Here is a 22,091-nt window from a genome sequence, read left to right on the forward strand (position 1 = left end):
CTATCTCCTCTGTGGACTTCTCTGATTCTTTCTGTTCCGGAATGCCAATAATTCTTAAGTTGTTCCTCTTCATGTTATCCAACCTGAATCTTAGACTCTCTTCAGGATTTTTTATCCTTTTTTCTGCTTGCTCTTCTCTCTTAGCAGTATTGAAAGATTTGTCTTCCATCTTGCTGTTTCTGGCTTCCATCTCTTCCATTCTGCTCCTTTGCCCTTTCAGTGTATTGTCCATTACTGATATTTTATTATTAATCATCTGGACTTCTTTTTGTAGGTTTTGAATTGTTTCCAGTGCTGTATCGATCTTGTTTGATTGCTCTAGTAGTACTTTTCTGACTTCTTCCTTGTTTTCTTTCACCCCTTTTCAGAGCATTTGAATTTGTTTCCATCTTCTTCTGAATTCCTTCTCAGGCAATTACTAAAACCTGCTCTTCCTCTTCTGTGGAGCTTTTGTCTGTCTCCAGCTCCTTTGCCTCAGTTACTCTTTTCTGGTTTTGGACATATTTTGAGATATTTTGTTGTGTTTTATTGGTCATTTCCAGTAGTTGTATGAATTTTTAATGCTTAAATGTATGTATGTTGCTGTGTTATTAAGCTTGCTGGGTGTCTCCTGGTGGCTATGATCTGGAGATAGGCTTCCCTTTTTGCATGTAATGCTTGACATCTGTTACTGGCTCCTGTCTCAATGATGGAATATTATGTGGTATGCTTGCAGCTTGGCTATATGACCACGATTGCAGTCTCTTCTTGGGTAATGTAGGGAGAAAAAGCTCCCTCCTCCAGGAAAGTATGTGATCAAAAGGACCAAAAACAGAAGCAATATAAAAGCACAGACAAAACCCACCACTTTGAAACAAAAATAAAACTGTGGCTGACTGGACTTGCTACACAGCATTGTGTATTCACCATAGAGGCCTCCAGCAGTGCGTGGGGGTGTCTGCTCGCTCAGGCCCCGCCTCTAGTCACTACTGTAGAGGTGCATAGATAGATATTGAGAAGTTAATGGGAGAAAGATTGTCTACTATTTTTATCTCTGAAGGTCAGTTAGGTAGCTTCGTGTGCACAGCATAATTCTTGAGATAGTTGCAGCTTTTTATGTTAGGTTTTACAGATTGTTCATATGGTTTGTCTGTCAGGCCTGACAGGCCTGCTTTTTTCTTGCTGGATATGCTGGAGTAAAGGGTCCTGCACTAGTTAATTTTAGGGCTGTGACCAAGAGGCTGATGTCATAATCAGCTGCCAAAGAATTTGCCCTTGGGTCTGATAGAGCTCTTTCCCTCTGTGCCGTGGGAAAACTTTTGGACTTTTTTTGAGGGGATGTGCACCCACCCACCTAAAGGCATCCACGCTAGGCAAACAAGGTGTGACAGGGAAGAGGAGGAAAAAGATGTGTAGAATTCTCCTGCATCTTGTTTTGCAAATGTCACTGAACTGCTTTTAGCGCCAGTTCCTTGTGCCAGCTTGGCTTTAGCCTCATCTTCTGAACTCCACCCAGGAGTTACAATGAAGAAAAGATGAAATAAAAAAAGCACGTCAGGGTTGCAATATCATTTCATTTTGAAACTTTATTTTTAATGCTTATCTTAAAAAGAGTTGTTGTCAAGTGCTGCCAAGTCCATTCCAATTCATAGTGACCCTGTATAGTGTTTCTGAGAAGCAGGTGGTGAGTTTGAACTGCCAACCTTGCGGTCCAGTGCATTCCCTGGAAAGACTGCCTTGTTTGTTGTTGTTAAGTGCTGTCAAGTCAATTCTGACTCATAGGACCCTGTATAGGGTTTCTAAAGAACAGCTGGTGGGTCTGAGCTGTCTACATTGTGGTTCACATTCTAGTACGTCAGCCTATGGTACCACACCAGGAAGCCTTAGAAAGAGTTATTATTTTTGTTAGGTGCCATCGAGTCGATACTGACTCATAGTGACCCTATGAACAACAGAATGAAACACTGCCTGATTCTGGGCCAACCTTACTATTGTTGCCACACTTGAGCCCATTAATGCTGCCACTTTTCCAATCCATCTTGTTGGGAGTCTTCTTCTTTTCTCTGACCCTCCACCTTACCAAACATGATCTCCTTCTCTAGCAACTGGCCCCTCCTGACAATATGTCTGAAGTATGAGAGATGATGTTTGGCCATCCTGTCCTGGCCTCCAAGGAACCCTCTGGCTGCACTTCTTCCAACACACATCTGTTGGTTCTTTAGGCAGCCCATGGCACTTTCAGTATTCTCCTCCAACACCATAACCCCAAAGCATCAATTCTTCTATGGTTCTCCGTGTTCACTATCCAACTTTCGCATGCATATGAAGTTATTGAAAATACCATGGCTTGGGTCAGGTGCACCTTAGTCCTCAAGCTGACATCTTTGCTCTTCAACCCTTTAAAAAGGTCTTGTGCAGCAGGTTTGCCCAATACAATGCATCATTTGATTTCTTGACTGCTGCTTCCGTGAGTGTTGATAGTTGATCCAAGAAGAATGAAGTCCTTGACAACTTCAATCTTTTCTCCATTGAAAAGAATGTTGTTTATTGGTCCAGTGGTGAGGATTTTTGTTTCCTTTACATTGAGATGCAATCCATATCAAAGGCTGTGCTCTTTGATCTTTATCAGTAAATGTTTTAAGTCCTCTTCATTGTTGTATCATCTGCATATTGCAGGTTGTTAATGAGTCTTCCTCTAAACCTGATGTCATGTTTTTCTTCATATAACCCAGCTTCTCAGATTATTTGCTCAGCATACAGGTTGAATAAGTATGGTGAAAGAGTACAACCCTGTTGCATGCCTTAATTTGAAACCATTCAATGTTCCCATGTTCTGTTCGAACAACTGCCTCTTGGTCCAGGTACAGATTCCTCATGAGCACAATTAAGTGTTCCAGAATACTCATACTCCACAATGTTGTCCGTAGCTTGCCATGATCCACACAATCGAAATCCTTTGTGTAGTCAGTAAAGCACAGGTCGGAGAGGTTAATTGATTACAATATCATACTAATCTTTTTATTAAGGAAACCTGATGTGGCACTGTGGGTAAATGTGCTGGACTGCAAGGTCTGTTTGAACCACAAGGCCGGCAGTTCAAACTCACCAGCCACTCTGTGGAAACCCTATATAAAATTGATGTGAGTCAGAATCTACTTGACAGCACTTAGTGACAACAACAACAATTGTTAATGAGTCCTGATGACGTTGTAGGATAAGCGTTGGACTGCTATGCTAACTACAAGGTTGGTGGTTAAAACCAACTTGGCTGCTTCACAGGAAAAAGATGAGGCTGTCTTCTCCCTTAAAGATTTACAGTCTCGGAAACCTTATGTAGGGTTGTTGTGAGCTGAAATTGATTCAGTGACAGTTGGTTTTGGTTTGACTACTACTAAATGTTAAGGGCTGTCAAGTCGGACTCATAGCGATCCTGTGTAGGTTTGTTCTAATTGTTAGAATGCAGATCAAGTTTTGTCTCTAATGTTTGTTTACTTATCCTGATTTTATATAAAGTACCTAAAAGATTATAAACCATTTTCTAGATTTTAAATTACAGCCCTATAAAGGTGGAAAAGTTGAAATGACTCCAATATAAAATAATAGGGAAATGATTTAGGAAAGTGATACTTTAGGAGACTGGAAAATGGAAATTGTTTATGATAAAATGATACAGGAAGATAAAAGTAAAAATGAAAATTCTATACACTAGTACTGCAACGGTGTAGCACGAGATTTCTGCACCCTTATGTGATCATTGTTACTATGTTAAAATATTGGAGTTAGAGATTTTCTTTCTACATGTACTTTTGCACTGCTTTTATAATGTAAGACTGTTTCAAAACTTCAAGGGAAGAACCAAATACATCTGAATCCTAACCTGACTACCCTAAACAATAGAGTGCAGCCTTCTTGAGGTTAGATTGAAACTTTGTTCCATTTACTGCTAAATTCTGAAATTCTGAAATAGTAACAGACTCCGAAAACTGCTTGAATGAACATACTACAAAAAGTAAAAGTATATAGCCAGGGTGGTCCTACTTTTATGGGAGAATAAGATTCGGTTACTTTAGAGGTTTGAATTATGATTCATTTGTTTTTTTCATTCCTATCTCAGGTGGCCATATGCTTTCTTCAGGGTACTTAATAATACAGAAGTGTTACCGAGCTGCTCAGAGACTTTTTTAACAAGGATCTATTCTTTTAGAACCAGATGGTCAAAGAGCTGGAGGCCCGTGTCCAGCAGCTGACTGGAGAAGCAGAGAACAGTAATTTACAGAGGCAGAAATTAATTCAGGAAAAAGTGGAACTTGAAAGATGTTACCAGATAACGTGCAGTGAATTACAAGAAGTAAAAGCAAGGTATAATCTGAAATCTAATGTTAGGTGTGGCTATAAAGTACTAACACAGACTCTCTCAATCACCTTATGTATTTGAAAGGAGCCCTAGTGCCGTGGTTATGTGCTTGACTGTTAACTGAGAGGTAGACGGTTCAAACCCACCAGCCTCTCCATGGATGAAAGATGTGTACAGTCAGCTTCTGTAAAGATGACAGCCTTGGGAACCCTGTGACAATTCTACTCTGTCCTACAGGGTCGCTGTGGGTCACAATCAGCTGAACAGTAGTAGATTTATACAGTTGACCTTGGGAAGTTTCCAAACAAAATAGGTGGGGTTTTTTTAAGTGTCAACTAATATAAGAAGCATAATATTTAAACGTTAACAAATATGTGAATAATTTTTTGATATACTTAAAGGGAATATATTTGACTTTGGTTGGCTAAAAACAGTCTATTTTAGAGATAGATTCTAGAAATAATGGAAGTCTGTTTTATTCTCTTATTGATTTTAGGCGTAACACACTGCATAAGGAGAAAGATCAGCTTGTAAACGAATACGAGCAAAACATGAAGCTGTTACAAGCCAAATACGATGCTGATATAAACCTTCTGAAGCAAGAACATGCTCTTTCAGCTTCAAAGGTATTAAATATGCTGCTCGATACCTCCACCCACAGTGGTTATTTACTTACTCAGCATTTAGCCATAGAACCGAAGTAAAAAGTTACTGTTTGACATTTGAAATGAGACTCTGTCTTGCTTTATTGACCAAAATCTCTGAAACTTCAAAACTGTCAGGTGACGTTTACAATATTTGGAGTACTAGATATGTGAGATTTATAGTATAATAGGAACATTTAATAAGCTACCTTCTACCAGAAAAGGCAACCATTTCACATAAAAATTGGAGAAAATTCTTCACTGTCTTAATAATGCAATATGTAGAATAATGATACAAGTTATTAGTAATAGTTTTCAAATCTGGGTTCTGCTTTATTTTTCTTGATGTCACACATCCATGGATAAGCTCATAGGACCCTCAGCTGTACCAAGACACTTTCGTGTCAGATAACTGATGCCTTCTTTAAAGTGAGTCTGATAGCTACAGTCCTTGATACCTTATGAATGAAAGATTCCATGGATTTGGTTTTGAAATGAAAAGTTAAGTTTTCTCTAAGGTTATTCTTTCGACATCAATGTTATATAGTTTTTTAACAACAGATACTCTGTAGAAGTGTACATGTTTACCTGAAAAGTTTGACTTCTGTAGTTGTCTGGAAAAGCATTTTAAAGTGCAGATTCATAGATGATTTCCATTCTAATTGAACTTTCAGGAAAAAAGATAAGCTTATTGTATCAGAAATTATAGGGTGGTGCAAAAATCAATATTCTTCTGTCTAATCTTCTGAATATATCTATTAGGCATCTGGTTTGAATGAAGAATTAGAACAGACCATCTGTTTATTAAAAGAGAAGCTGCAGGAATCAGAACATCAAAACATGCAACAACTAAAGGTGAATTATGTATTTTTACATAGAATAATGACCAAAAACTCCCCTTTCCTTTTCTTGATTTCTATGTATAAATGAGTCTTTTATTGTATTGCATCATTTTCTACTTTATTTTACTAACAAAAGTAAATGTAATGGATATGAAGGCCAGAGAATAATTTTAATCATCTTTTCTGAGATTACTTTTTAGTATGAATCTCATCTCACTATACCACATTTTTTTTTTTTTTTGCACACAATGGACCCATGTAAATAGCATGTGCACATACAGATGCACAGAGCACATGTATAGGGGCCTAGCATGCAAGGAGCTGGAGTGGTTTGCTAAAAGATCTGTAATGTGTTCCTCTCTTTCAAATTATTGTCGACCCATTTGAGAAGCTGTCTGTCCTTTTCTCTTTCACGTTTACTCTCACTCTGTCTTTTTGTCCGTCTTTCTTTTCTTGTGTTCAGAAAGTACCCAGAATTTGTATATGGTGCAGCTTCAAGTTTCTCAGTTCCATATTGACTTATATTGGTCAGTTTAAAGTAATTTTCGAATCCTAAGGGTGAAAAAGCTTTCGCTGTGCTTTTGAGAGTAGTGGCATCTTGAAACCGAGATGTTTTTTTTCCCCACATCACAAAGCTGGTTGTCCTTCTACTTGTGGCTTACAAAATTGGGCAGATGGAGCTCAATTAATCGTAAGTACAATTTGAAATAAAGCTTGTCGTTGTGTTGATTAACTGATTTCATTAGACTGCCAATTTTATTAACTCTAGTACCAAATTTAGTTATAATGAAAACAAATTTTTCCTTCACAGGATCAAGAAACTAAACTTCAAATGGAGAAAAGCCATCTAAAGCGCAACTATGAAAAAAAGGTAATGTGTTTTCCAGGAAGTAGAGTCCTGGTGTGGAGCTGTAGGGTTCACAGCTTAGAAAGTCTGTGGGACAAGGCCACTCTGCCCTGCAGGCTGCGGGGAGTCGGAATGACCTCAGCAGCAGTGGGCTTGGCTGTATCAGACATGTTGTTGTTGTTGTTATGTGCCTGGAGCCGGTTCCGACTCATAGTGACCCTGTACAGGGTTTCTGAGGCTGTAAATCTTTACGGGAGCAGAAAACCCCATCTTTCTTCTGCGGAACAGCTGGTAAAGTTTCGAACTGCTGACCCTGAGGATAGCAGCCCAATTCGTAACCACTATGCTACCAGAGCTCCTGTATCAGACATAGGGAAGGTAAAATAAACAAAACAAAAAAACAGGCAGAGATTTTGTTGCTGCTTTTATCACTATTTCCTGTTTTGATGTTAACTTGTGAAATATACACATAATATAAAATGAGAAAAAGACTAACTCCTCAACTGTTTAAATGTATGCAAACACAACTCATGTCACAAAATTCAAGTGTGGCACTGTGGGTGAATGTGCCAGACTGCAAAGCCGTTTGAACTGCGAGGTCGGTGGTTCAAGCTCACCAGCTTCTCCTTGGAAACCCTATCCAGGGTGGCTATGGGTCGGAACCAACTCGACGGCACTTGACAACAACAGCTCTTTTATAAAAGTATTTCTTATTGCTGCAGTTCCAGTTCAGCTCACTGCAAGGTCTTATATCTCTTTCATGACTACAAAGTGATACCCAAAGAGGAAGGGGAGATACTGTTTTCATTGAAAGAATTTCTTCCGTTTCTATGGTTGAGCCAAGAGAGTGCCTGTCGTTAGCCTCGCCTCCCACTGGATAAGGCCTTGACATCCTCTGGGTGCACTGCCAGTCTGTTGTTGATTCTTCGGGCAGCTCTCTAGCTTCGCATTCTTTAGGGCACACTTTCCTGGGCTCCTGCTCTGTTGTACTCTGTGGTCAGCCCCCTTCCTGAGAGATGATATCTGTGTACCTGGGAGCCAGACAAAGGGGCTGGTGACAAGAAAAGCACACACTTATCAGTGACTATACCTGTAAATGAATATGCTGCATTGCCAAACTTTTTAAATCCTACTGAGGACTGTTAGAGAGATACAAGTAGAAAGACAGTCTTTCTCCTACTATCTTTTGCAGGGGGAGAGGTTACTTAGCTCCTAAGTAAACTAAGGTTGCTGTATCAGTCTCTCTCTCTGATGGGCAGACACAAGAAAGGAAATATTAGAGCATCCTTCATCTTTATCCAGGAACCTCCTGACCATTCCTATTGTGTTTCACACCAGGGAGCAGACCGAGGGGCTCTTTATTAAGCTTCAAAACTAGAATGGTCCATTTCCACGAGATATCAGCTTGCCTGGCTTTTTAGTAAAGTAACTCGTTAAAGTGTGTTAATTGTTTTCAATGTAAATAAGACTTGTTTAAAATAATAGCAATCTTTAAAAGAAAAATAAGCATGTTTGTGTACATGGCATGTGTCCCTCACATTATTTATATTGGAAGAAAATGTTGCTCAGCATGTTATTTTTTGTTTTACAATTAATTCCATCATCTCCCTCTTTTAAATTGACATCTGTTCTTCTTCCTTTATTAAACCTGCTGTGATCTCCAGCCTTGAAGATTTGATGTCTTGTACCCCCCTCGGGGAATATCCTTTTAGAAAGAGCTGACATAAATCTGACACAGCCCCGAACGGTGGAACTAGATATCTCAATGGAATGTATAGAGCTTTTGTTTCGTAGGCACTGTCACAGGTGTGCACGTTCAGTAACTTTTGGTGTAAAACTTCATTCTGAATGTGTAGTCAGGATGTGGAAATGCCATCAGGATGACATGATTTCCTCCTGCCAACAAGAAAGCAACATGGCGGGAGGATACCGTCCTGGCTTGTCTGGGAGGCGGGAGTCACGGCATCTGACGCTGTTCCTCATTTAAGCACACACACATTATTACCTCATGGTCTTTATTGATCTGGAGTGGCCAGTGCCTGCTCTTAAGATCTTTGAACATCAAACAAATAATGGGTAGTCAAACTCAATGTCATTGTTTGATGAAGTGTCCTAATCTGTGAAATCAGGAAATGGTTAGGCTAACTGATTTTACTAGTAAGGAAGCACCTGCCTCCTACAAATAACCCATTGCGTGTTTTCCAAACAGGCACCAGAGAGGCAAAGATGGAGCTGTTTACCTAGAGAAGTTCATGAGGCAGATGTGAAGCATGTATAGTCCCAAGTGTGCTAAAATTGAAATGTCGATGTAAAAATCCTTCTCATGTAACTATTTCACAACTGAGAGATGAGTCTGACGGAGTGTCAGATCACGGACATAGATTTCTCTCTGTTTTTGGCATTTATGATGTCATTCTTTTAATTGAGTTCAAGTCATTTAAAATTTCCACAGCCTTGCAATATCTTATAACACATGTAACTTTTTTTTTACCCCAAACTTGACTCATTAAGTGGCTTTTTTTCCTACAGGCATGATTTCATTATTTAAAGATGTGTGCCTTTCTTTATTGAAGTTTTTAAAATGAGCTTGTGCAATGAAAAGATTTATAAAAGTTGTACAGTCCAGTTCCTCATATTTTTCATTTTGGGAAGCAGTTTTTAGAGAGGCTAAGAGGCAGAGGGGAGTCGATATTTGGGTCAGTATCAGCTTGGTTCTCTAAACTTATCCACGGACCTGCCCCAGTGGAACTATCTCCTCCCTTATGACAAAATCATTTTCTTATTTACCCAGGTCTTTTTTCTTGATTGTGTAACTTTCTGGGAAACAAGAGAATATAATGTAAATTTGTTCTTAAGTGCCATCGAGTCAGTTCTGACCCATAGTGACCCTATATAGGATTTCCAAGGAGCGGCTGGTAGGTTTGAACCACAGACCTTGAGGTTAGCAGTCCAATGCTTATGCTACAGCACCAAATATATTTAGTAAGTATTTAGATGTGTTCATGACTGCTCAAGTCAGTTACTTATAGCAAACTCTCATGTTTGGGAATATGAGTAGCTGGTTTGTAGTATTTATCACTTTTATATTCATTTTTGGTATTAGCAATATATTCAAGGGGAAATATTATAAGCAAATCAATTAAAAACTTAACCCCACTAGCCTTAGTACATTAAAAAGGCAAAGATTGGAAATATTTATAATTATTTCTTTGTAGTTGTTTAAGGTTTTTTTTTTTTTTACATAAACGTAAAGGGTTTTTAAAATTAAATGAGTGTTGTTATATCTTCAGTCTCATTTTGTAGATCAGTATGCGGTAATTTCTTCTCGTTGGTGTTCAATTATCACCCACAACTATCTGGAATATAGTTAAAACAAAAGCATAATAATAATTTAAAAGGGCCCTTAAAATACAAAATACATACATTCAATAAAACACATGCATATATTTATTGACTGTTCTCGCATGGGCAAGGTATTTTGCTGAGTGCTGGGGATATAAAATAAATGAGAAGCAGCTTCCTGCTTTAAGGCACCAGGTCTTCAAAGTCTGCGCACTGCTACATGTACAGTGAGCTCAGAGGGAACGTGCTCATCCTTCTAGGTCCATTCCGGCTTTAGGAATAGTTGGGATCATTTTTAGAAGCAATAAACTAGGTCATGGTGTTTGAGTTACATGCTGACCAGCATTAAGAAGCGGCAGCTGGAAATGTGGCCGAGGGTAAGATTGGAGAGTGAGTAATAATTATCTGTTGCAAGAACTCAGTGCTTAGCATTCAGGGGCTACTCACTGGCAGGCCCAGCAGTCCACGTGAAGGATGACTGTGCCTGGTACCACTGTGTGATTTGCAGTGATGCTCATGATGACCTTAAATTTATTCAGGAAAGTTTGTGTGTAGCGTGTTTGACCTGGGAAGGTAAAAGCAATACTTTTAAAACACAAATTGAGCAGTATTCGGTTCCCAGTATTGTTCAAAGGGATTTTTGATCTGTGGACTGCTTTTGCCCCATCTTTAGAGAAGGCAACTGAGGCACAGAATTTAAGGAGCTTGTGACAGAGTATGGGTGCAAACCTGTAAGGTCTAATGCCATGGCTTGTGCTCATAACCACCATATGACTTTAAGTAGATTTTCCTCAAAAAATTGTTACTTTAAAAAATTTTTAAATTACATTTTCCACATAAAGGGAGTAAATCTCAATTATTTAAAAATTCACTTCTGTAGAGTAGCTCATTCCCTGGTGACTAATAATAAACGTTGAATTGTTACTGTTTTATGCCATGGAGTTTCATAGTTACCCTGTATAGGATTTCTGAGAGCAGCTGGTGAATTTGAACCGCTGACTTGCCAGTGCAAACTAACCTTGCAGTCCAGTGCATTATCCCACAGCACCACATTACTTGAATTTGAATACACATTATTTGTATTTAATTATATGTCTGTACAGTTTTTACATATATATGTGGTTGCTTATGAAATGAGAACAAAGCCATGTGTGGAAGAAAAGCACAAATAGATTGACAGTGAACTTCTGTCTGAAAATAGCATCTGTCCATGAGTTCCTAATGCTTTTTCTGTCAGCTTCTCATTAAAATGAAAAAGACTATATTTCATGCTCATTGCTAGTGAAAATGGATTGCCAGCTGATCTGGTCAAAACTAACCTGAGTCAAAACGCAAATCCAACTAGAGGTGACCTGTGAGCAACATGGACCCTCTCACATGGGGGTTTATTAGACTGCTGTGCAATGCTGACCATCTCTGCATGAGCAGGCCTTCTTTCCAGTACATTGAGTATCGCAGTAATGAAGGATCGCTTGTGGTTCTCATGTCGTTTTCAGCATGGTTAGTGCAATACCATGGGACCCCTGGGAAATGCCACTAGTGATGCTGGAGTACTCTCTAGATGAAGAGCAAAGCCGTGACATGACAAGAGAAAGTTGGCCTGAGCTCTGCCTCTGTGGTTGCCCACCATTTCAAGATAAATCAATTTGGGTAAAAAAAGCAAAGGGAATTCATGAAGCCATTGTTGCCGCGAAACCATTAGGCATGGGAACACTGCACTTTTTATCTTGTATTGAAAATGCAGCTCTTTTATGGGTGCAGTTGGAAACCCTATACAGGGTTACGATGAGTGGGAACCGACTCGACAGCACTTAACAGTAACAGTATAGTACATATGATACGTAGCCCTGCTGTGGCGCTGTGGGTTCATGTGCTGGGCTGCAATGTTGGCTTGAACTATAAGGTCGGTGGTTCAAGCTCACCAGCTGCTTCTTGGAAACCCTATAAAGGGTCGCTATGAATTGGAACCAACTTGACGGCATGTAACAACAGCAACAACATCTAATATATAAAATCTGTGTGAATTGACTGTTACCAGTAAGACTTCTGGTCAACAATATGCGATTAGTAGTTCAGTTTGGGGGGAGTCAAAAGTTACATGTGAATTTTTCACTGTTTGGGTGGTCAGTGTCCTTAACCCCCATGTTATTCAAGGGTCAATGGTATGTGATAAAGATACTTAAAATTAACTAATAGAAATCAATTAATTAATAAAGATTAAAGGAACAGTATTAAATAGACCATAGACATAAACACCAACAGAACTGATGATTGAGTCTTCGGCTGCCCTACTTTGCCTCACATATTTTGGAAACGTCAGGAGCGACCAGTCCCTACAGAAGGACATCATGCTTGGTAAAGTGGAGGGTCAGCAGAAAGTGGAAGACCCCCAGTGGAACGGATTGATTAACAGGGGTAGCAGCAACAGGCTCATACACATTAATAGTGAGGCTGGCCAGGAGCGGGCAGTGTTTCTGTTGTGCGCGGGGTTTCTGTGAGCTGAAACTAACGTGAAGGCACCTAACAACAACACTTTTCTAATGTTTAAAAAAAAACCTTTCCTTTAAGATTTTATTTGAAGAAATGAGTTACCAATATAAAGACACATGTTTCCCAAGTCTTCACATTATTGAATGATGCCCTGTTATGATTGCCTCAATTTTGGAAGTCGAGGGATTTCTCCCCAGTTTGTTTTCTGTGTTTTACTCCTGCCTCCAGTGTGTTTGTACAAATAGCACATGGGGACACCAGCTCCATGCAGATGGCAGCCCCAGGGGTCACGCCAACCCCTCTGTCCACAGTTGGAGAACTCTATTCCATCTTTGTGGGGGCCTGGAGTTGAGGCCTGACTGGAGCTTCAGCCTGACTTTGCGAGTTGGCCATGACCTTTGGCTGACAGACCCTCTGACTCTTGGCAATGCATGCTCAAGCATGCTTCCCCAGCATGGAATAAGCAGTGTAGACCAGTCGGCACCCCTTGGGATCTTAGACTTGACCACCTCGGGCTTTACGAGCCTTGATAGCTTCTTCTGCATGTGCATCCCTGGCCTTGGCATGGTCAGCCTGAATCTTCTCAGGCCCTTCTTATTGTGCTTCTTGGCAAAGCATATGGTCCTCAGAAACTTGGGGTCCCTTCCTTTAAGAGATTCATATCATTGTGATCTGGGTTTCTTGATGCCATTTTGGGACTGGTTGTGGACTTAGCCATGTCTACATCATTGCTGGAAGCCCCCAGAGCACCAGGGACCACAAGAGCCCTAGCTTCTTTTAATCTGAACGTTCTGCTGAACCTTTCTGCCCTGGTGACCCTGCTGGCTCTTGAAATACTGCTCGTATCACAGCAACACCTTAGCCACCATCATCCTAAAAATGGACAGACAAGTGGTAGAGTCCAACAATGTCTGGTCGTTTTCATGGATAATAAACCTTATAGATGTTGGTTGTCTTTCAACATGTCATCAGGAGGGATTGATCGCTGGGAGGAGGACATAATATTTAATGAAGTACAGGGCCCATGAAGACAAGGGAGACCGGTGAGATGAATTGGCTCCGTAACCTCAGTGATGGGGATCTTGATGAAGCAAAACTGGGCAACGCTTTGTTCTGCTGCACATAACTCACCGTGTGTAAGAATGAATTGGACACCAGCTAGCTAGTTCTCTAATGTTGCAACGTGTGTCTGTGGCTTTAATCATGTTCTAACTCCAGTTTAATATACTTAGTACAAGCCAAACGCTGTAGTGCATGCTAAAGATCCAAGAAAAATAAGACCATTTCAGCCTTGAATCTGGTAAACTTTTCAACAACACATTGCCCTTTTTATTTTTTAGTGAGTATACTAGACACTAAGACTATATAGTACTGAGGGAAATCAACACAATTATAATCCTCAAGTTCAGATGAGACTGTCTGATTAACTTCTCTGCCACAGTCAGATTGCTCTTTTAAATGACAAAGTTTATGGATCCTGAATGTATAGTTTCCAGATCTCTCTGGAAGGCAACATTATTACGCCAGTTTTACCTTCTTATAAACTGTACGTACCAAAGCAGTAGACTCTGCTAAATTTATAGCCTCTTCCTACAGAATTCCATAATGACCTGGGGAATGTATAAAAAAAAGGATTTATGCAGTTGAGTCTCTATGGAAACATGTCACATCTCATAAGATATTTTAAAAACTTTTAAGGAAGAGGCATATGTTGTGAATTCCCAAGTAGCCACGTAGAGTGATTGGAAGGCACTGCCTTGGGTTTGCAGCAACTGTAAATTGTGTTTTAGGGATTCATTCCGGTGGAGTCAAGTAGGAAACGTGGATAAAAGTAAGTGTTAAAAATAAGGGGAAATAAAATAAAAAGGCGGGGGTGATGTGCCCACTTTCAGATTTGACAAACTGAAAAAGGACAAACATTTCTGTGGATATAAAGGAAGTAAAAAATAAGTCAGCAAATGCCACTGTAAATTTGAAATAAATTCAGAAGTAGAGATTTGAAATAAGACTTTGAAAGGAATATCTATTACTCCTGTGGGTGACCTTCCTCATGGTAAAAAAAAAATAATTGGCCATAGTAGGAGATCAAAAGTGATTCCTAATAGATAATTATTTCACAAAGATAAAAGTCTTCAGAGATTATAGTGTAAGTTAAGTAAGGGAAATTCATGATGATGTAACAGACTGGACTATTGAAAAACCCACTTCTGTCAAGTGGATTTTGACTCATAGTAATGCGATAGGGCAGAGGAGAACTGCCCCCGGGGTTTTAGTCTTACTAAAGGCTGTCAGTCTTTACTGAAGCAGACAGTTTCATCTCTCTCCCATGGAGTGGCAGGCCGGTTCAAACTCCTTTGGTATATTGTTAAACTGTTTTTGTCTGTTTGCTTGTTTGTTTTAACTTTATTGTGAATTGAGTGAAGGTTTGCAGACAAGAGTATCAGTTTTACATTCGACAAATCACATACTTTGTTTCATCTCAATGATTGCAATTCCTCTCCCTGCAGCAAAGGTTACCCCTACCTTGCTGTGCTTCCTATTTTTGTACCACTGTCCTTCCTGTCCCTTATTTTGATTTGGACTGATTGACCATTCCATGGTGAGCATACCTTACCAGTGCTGTCCCCACTATCTACTGTTGTGTATGAAATTGGACTCCCAGGGTGAGTTCCTTTCCAGACCTGAAGGGTGGTCAAGCGTCAGTCTCAGGTTCCCTCAGTCACTTTCTGACCAGTAAGACCGGGCTTTTTTTTTTTTTAAGTTTTAATTGTGAATTGAGTGATAGTTTACATGGGAGAATACCAGCTTTACACTCATCCTATCATATTTCATTGCAATAATTATAATGCCCTCCATGCATCATCATTCAACAGTAGATAACATTGTACTTTAAGGTAGATCTTATAAAAACAAAAGCATGTCAAGAAAAATACAGTGGCAAAGAAAAAAAAATTGCTTTCATTCTTCCTAATAAGAAAATTCGTGTTTATGAGATATTCTAAATTTACCATTTAAAATATGCGGCAGGATGAATTCTGACTCCTAATTCTGCTCTGGTGTCCTGATATGGCACTGTAGGCTGAGCACTGGACTGCTACCCCCAAAGGCGGCAGTTCAAACCTACCAGCTGCAACTCGGATGTCCGATACACAGGTGCTGTGAGTCAGAAATGACTTGATGACATTTAACAACTGAGCCAACAGCACTTAACAACCACAACAACAACTCTCCTCTAACCCACCGTCTCCAGCACCCTGCCTTTTCTGTGCTGATTTTCTTAGTTTTTCTCTCATTTTAGTGATTGCTACCAGAGAAACCATCTGGTAGTCTCATGAAAGTTTTCTCTCCACCCTGTTCGTTTACAACAGGGGTGGGGAAAGTTTTTTCTGCCAAGGGCCATTTGACTATTTATAACATCATTCTTGGACCATACAAAATTCTAAACTTAAAAATTAGCCTGTTTCATTGGGTCAAACATTTAACTCATCCCTATGAGGTGGTACTGACTCGCACCTAACAACAATAATATGATGGCTGGAACTGCTGGTGCCATGGCAGAGCCAAACCAAATAATGTCAAGAGCCTTGTATGGCCTGCCGACACTGAACATTCCCCACCCCTGGTTTACAGGAAGACGTTGATTGTAATTATTGTTAGCATCCTTAAAAAAATAATAATAAAAAAAGTAAATATGGGGGAAATGTAAGAGAATTATGAAAAGAAAAGGTAAAAGCATAGGACCCCATCCAAAATACTATAAATGACTATAGGCCAGCACAGTGTGGTGTTTGATATAGTATGTGTGTGTGTGTGTGTGTCTGTGTAGTAGTTGTTCTTATTCCTCTTTATTTGCTCCCAATCTTACCACAAACATAATTCTGGTTTGCCAACCAGCTGGTCTTTATTCTTAGCCCACTAAGAGCTCTCTTGGTGTGGCACTGTAGGTTAAGCACTGGATCACAAGGTTGGTTTGAACTTCAAAGTTGGCGGTTCAAACCCACCAGCTGCGCCTCAGAACCCTATACAGGTTGCTATGAGTCCGAATCGACTTGATGGCACTTAATAACTACTACTACTACCTATTTGTTGTTGTTGTTAAGTGCCGTCGAGTCGGTTCCGACCCACAGCGACCCTGTACAGGGTTTCCGAGGGTGTAAATCCTTACGGGAGTAGAAAGCCTCGTCTTTCTCCCGCGGAGCGGCTGGTAGTTTCGAACCGCTGACCTTAAGGTTCGCTCTGGTAGCGTAGTGGTTACGAATCGGGCTGCGAACATTAAGGTCAGCGGTTCGAAACTACCAGCCGCTCCGCGGGAGAAAGATGAGGCTTTCTACTCCCGTAAGGATTTACACCCTCGGAAACCCTGTACAGGGTCGCTGTGGGTCGGAACCGACTCGACGGCACTTAACAACAACAACAACAACTACCTATAGCTAGGCTCACCATCCTCAGTGGTCGCTTTTGTGGGAAGTTGGCTGCTGTTTGAAGCTTCCTTTCCCTCCATTAAGTAGACCTGGTGCTACTGTGGGCTCAGTGTCACGCTGCTAACAGAAAGCCCAGTAGTTCGGACCCACCAGCTGATGGGGAGAGAAAGACATGGCAGTCTGGGAAACCTGGGGCGGGGGCAGTTCCCTTCTGTCCTCCAGGATCACTATGAGTCAGAATGAACAGAAAGGCAGTGAGCTTCCCTCCACTGGTCCCAAAGTTTCCTTTCCTTAAAATATGCACAGGCTTAGCTACATTTGCATTTGAAAAGCTTTTCTTAAAGAGAAATTTTTGTTTAGCTCCCATATTGAAGCCACCATACTACCTACTCGTTTTATCAGGGGTGGTGAGAGAGGACTTCCTCCCAAACTCAATAAAAGGTGGAAAGGAGAAGGATTACATCATCATTTCCATGTGTTTTGGGAAGTACAGGAACGTTTATTGTACTCTCGTGAATTTAGTGAGACTGTTTCCTTTGGTTTTGTACGTAACTTGTTTGATAGAGATTGCTTCCTTTAAAATTTTTTTAAAATTTATTTTTTATTGTGAACTAAGTGATATAGTTTACATGGGAGAACATTGGCTTTAATACCATCGTTTCATTGCAATGATTACAATCTCGGTGCATCATCATTCAACATTATTTGCTTCCATTCCCTGTTTTTCTTACTTTTGGGTCAGGGGGATATACACAAAAATACTCAGGCATATTTAATAATTTACACCACCAAAGGGCAAATTCTTCAAGCCTGCCTCCTGGCTGTCAGCACTCAGTCCCTCTCTTTCCATGAGTCCAGAGTCCTCAGCTGCTCCCTCTCTCCATGGTCTCATCTCTGCCACTATCTCTGGTGGTGTTGCTGCTTCTCTGAATAAGGTCTCGCATTCCACTTATTCTCTTCTCCCTTGATGGTCCTAGGGTCCTTTGTTTCTGGACTGTAAGATTAACTACTTCCCTGTTTTTGTTACAAAACTTCTACCTTTACAGTTGTGACAGTCGCAGTTAGTCATGATATAAAAATTTCTTAACAGTCACTTTCTTTTACAAAGAATCCCCATGCAAGTAGTCAATTGGTTAGTAACTTTGAGCAGAAAATCAGTAGTACTGAAATCATTTTGTGGTAAATGACTATGGCTAACCAAGTTTCTAGCAATATCGCAATCTAATTTTCTGTTAAAGGTGATTTAAGATTCTGGTTTTATTCTGAATAAATTTTACTTGTCTTAGTAAATTTTATGTGTCTCTGTCATGGCAGGTTCATGACTTGCAGAATGAACTTGATAAAGAAAAAGAAGATGCTCAAAAGAAAATTCATAAATTTGAGGAGGCTTTGAAGTGAGTAAAATTATGATGGATTCAAAACATTTTTTGAGATACTCTTACACTAAGCTGGGAGCCCAATTAAGTAACTATAACATAAAGATCATATTTTTATTAGAGCAATGCTATGGTTTAGTTTGAGTTAATTTCTCACCACAAATCTTTATTTTCAGAATTTAATTACTTGCCAGAAAAAGAAATTTTTTAAGGGGAAAATCAGTTCAGCTGTTTTTAAGTGATAGGAATGTAAGAAAATAGAACTTAGTGGTTTCAGATGCTTTCTTACTCTTAAATGAAAACAGATTTAAAAAGAGAGAGAAAGAGATTTGCCCTCTTAAAAGACTGTCTGTAGAGTCTGTTGAGAAATTTGTGTAATGTTTATGTGTAATGAATGTTTAAGTTGTCATCTTTGACATGGATTGCTATAAAAGTGTTGTCTAGGAAAGTAATATTTGAACATACATAAAAGTTTTAGATTTTGTCTTCTCCATCTATATTCTAAATGATTAAGTCCTGCTTAATCTGGTATGATATACCATGCTTTAAACTTTAGTAAAGTTTTACTAAAGGTAATACAGAAACAGCTGCAAGCATACATTGACAGAGAACTTCTAGAGGTTCAAGCCGATTCAGAAGAGGCCATGGAACAAGGGCTCATTGCTGATGTCCGATGGATCTTGGCTGAAAGCAGAGAATATCATAAAGATGTTTACCTGTGCTTTATTGACTATGCAAAGGCTTTTGATTGTGTGGATCATGACAAGCTACGGACAACATTGCGAAGTTTGAGTATTTCAGAACACTTAATTGTGCTCGTGAGGAATCTGTACCTGGACCAAGAGGCAATTGTTCAAACAGAACATGGGAACACAGAATGGTTTAAAATTAAGAAAGATGTGTGACAAGATTGTATTCTTTCAGCATACTTATTCAACCTGTATGCTGATTAAATAATCCAAGAAGCTGGGTAATATGAAGAAAAACATGGCATCAGGATTGGAGGAAGACTCATTAACAATCTGTGATGTGCAGGTGATACAAGCTTGCTTACTGAGAGTGAAGAGGACTTAAAACATTTACTGATGAAGATCAAAGAGCACAGCCTTAGGTATGGATCACATCTCAATGTCAAGAAAACAAAAATCTTCACTACTGGACCAATAAACAACATTTTTATCAATGAAGAAAAGATTGAAGTAGTCAAGGACTTCATTCTTCTTGGATCAACTATCAACACTCACAGAAGCAGCAATCAAGAAATCGAACGATGTATTACATTAGGCAACTCTGCTGCACAAGACCGTTTTAAAGTGTTGAAGAGCAAAGATGTCTGCTTGAGGACTAAGGTGCGCCTGACCCAATCCATGGTATTTTCAATAACCTCATATGCATGTGAAAGCTGGACAGTGAATAAGGAAGATCGTGGAAGAATTGATGCTTTTGAGTTATGGTGTTGGAGGAGAATATTGAAAGTGCCATGGGCTGCCAAAAGAACCAAAGATCCATTTTGGAAGAAGTACAGTCAGAGTGCTCCTTGGAGGTCAGGATGGCCAAACTTCGACTCTCATATTTTGGACATATTTTGGTCAGGAGGGACCAGTTGCTGAAGAAGGATATCATGTTTGGTAAGGTGGAGGGTCAGAGAAAAAGAGGAAGACCCCCAACGAGATGGCTTGGCCAAGTGTTACCATCGATGGACTCAAGTGTGGCAACAGTAGTGAGGTTGGCCCAGGGTCGGGCAATGTTTCGTTCTGCTGTGCATAAGGTCACTATTGAGTCGATACCAACTTGCTGGCATCTAACAACAACAACAACAATCTGGTGTGGTGCTATAGGATCAGCACTGGACTGCAAACCACAAGGTCAGCAGTTCAAACCCACCAGCTGCTCCTCGGAGACCCTATGTAGGGTTGCTGTCAGTTGGAACCTACTCAATGGCACTTTACAACAACAACATAATTAGACTTTAAGGAGCTAGACTGGAGCTGTGGGGTAGGCATTGGGATGCTCTCATAAAGTCTTGAAAACCCTACCTAGCATCTTTGTGAGTCAGAACAAACTCAGTGATAGTGCTTATGACTAGCTTTTTTACCCTTCAGCGTTTAGCTGAAATATGTTGATTCATTCAACAAGTATTGCTCGAGTTCCATTAAGTTCCAGGCAGTGTGCAGTCCTTGCCAGAGGAATTTATAATCTGGTTGGAGCTATATTGAAGAAATTTGGGGATTCCAATACCATATAGGCTGATGAGAGCCTTGTTGTTGTTGTTATGTGTTGTGGAGTCAGTTCTGACTCAGAACGACCCTGTGCAGGGTTTCCGAGGCTGTAAATCTTTATGGGAGCAGAAAGCCTCATCTTTCTCCCATGGAACAGCTGGTAGTTTCAAACTGCTGACTGTGAGATTAACAGCCCGATTCGTAACCACTACGCTACCAGAGCTTATTGTTAAGAGCCTAAGTAGGGGGAAAATGAACAGGAAATCTTGCCTGAGAAAGTGATTCAGAAAGAGAAAGTTCTTTGAGTTGAGTATACATAGCTAACTGCCAGAGAATCCGCTGATGAAGCCCAAGGAGGGACAGGAAATGGTTATGCAATCTTCCCGGGCAGAATTTGATACTACATTTCTTTGATCCAGGGTGTTCTTTTTGGACTTATGTAAGTTGTTCCTGTTTGGAGGTTTGGGGAAGTAAGAAAAATAGTATCAAATTAAACATGGTGGTGGTGGTGGTTGTTCAGTGCCATCTAGTTAGTTCCAACCCATAGAGCCATAGAGACCCTATATTGGGTTTCTGAGAAGCAGCTGGTTAGTAAAATGTATTGGCTCAGTTGCTGACTAGAACATCTTAAAATAATGTATGCCCTATGACATCACAAGAGATCACTTTTTTCCTCTCCTTTAGAATTTATTGCTGCCTTATTCAAATCACCAAGTATGAATTAGATGAAAACTTAAGAGAACTACAATGTTCAGTAATTTAAAAGCACATTACTATCTTATACTCCAACTTGAGAAATGATACAACTAGGGCATTATTGCTTTCTTTAGAGAAGACACGTACTCCTTTTATTCCTCATAAATGATTTTTTCTTCTTTAAAATGTTAATAGCTTCCTTTATTTATGAAAGATACAATGCATTTCTCTCTCTCTTTCTCTTTTATAACTTAGTTATATTCTCTTCATTGGGTTGTTGATTTGTATTTTATGTTCCTAAAGTAACAGACTTTGTTGTTGTTGTTAAGTGTCATCAAGTTGATTGTGACCCACAGTGACCTTGTATAGGGTTTCCGAGGAGTGGCTGGTGAACTTGAACAGCTGACCTTGGGTTCAAACTGTCTTTGCAGTCTAGTGCATTAACCTTCAGCACCACACCAGGACTCCAAAGAAACAACCTTTAAATAACAATAAATCAGCTAATACTGGTTTAATACCTATAGTGTATAGGCACTTTGTACTCTACTGAAAGAAGAAGGATGAAAGAGATAGTTCAAGACATAATGCTGCCTTTGACAATCTTGTGGCCCAGGGTAGGTACCTAGAAGACCCAGACATTAAGTTGATAAGGAGTTCTGGGTGACACAGCTAGTTAAGTGCTAGACTGATCAAAGGGTGGCTGCTCAAACCCATCCACAGGCACCTTGTTTTTCAAAGGCACAGCCTTGAAAACCCTATGGAGTACTGTTTTCTTTAATAGCAATACTAACAAGTTGTTGATGGTAAATGCAGTCAGAGAGAGAAGGGGACCGGCACTTCCTGGAACAGGCAGCTCAGGTAGGGCTCCGGGGGAAAACGGG

The 22,091-nt window shown here is 39.9% G+C and overlaps 1 protein-coding gene across 1 annotated transcript in view; it reads left to right on the forward strand.

Annotated features, from left to right (window-relative positions):
- Positions 1-22,091, forward strand: part of CEP112 (centrosomal protein 112kDa) — a 594,823-nt gene that overhangs the window by 152,058 nt on the left and 420,674 nt on the right. The window contains exons 12-16 of the mRNA XM_006833735.1: positions 4,184-4,338; positions 4,830-4,959; positions 5,740-5,832; positions 6,631-6,690; positions 18,234-18,313. Coding sequence (XP_006833798.1) covers positions 4,184-4,338; positions 4,830-4,959; positions 5,740-5,832; positions 6,631-6,690; positions 18,234-18,313 — 518 coding nt within the window. The remainder of the gene's footprint in view (positions 1-4,183; positions 4,339-4,829; positions 4,960-5,739; positions 5,833-6,630; positions 6,691-18,233; positions 18,314-22,091) is intronic.

This window comes from Chrysochloris asiatica, unplaced genomic scaffold (assembly GCF_000296735.1).
Source record: "Chrysochloris asiatica unplaced genomic scaffold, ChrAsi1.0 scaffold00007, whole genome shotgun sequence".
Classification (NCBI taxonomy): Eukaryota; Metazoa; Chordata; class Mammalia; order Afrosoricida; family Chrysochloridae; genus Chrysochloris; species Chrysochloris asiatica.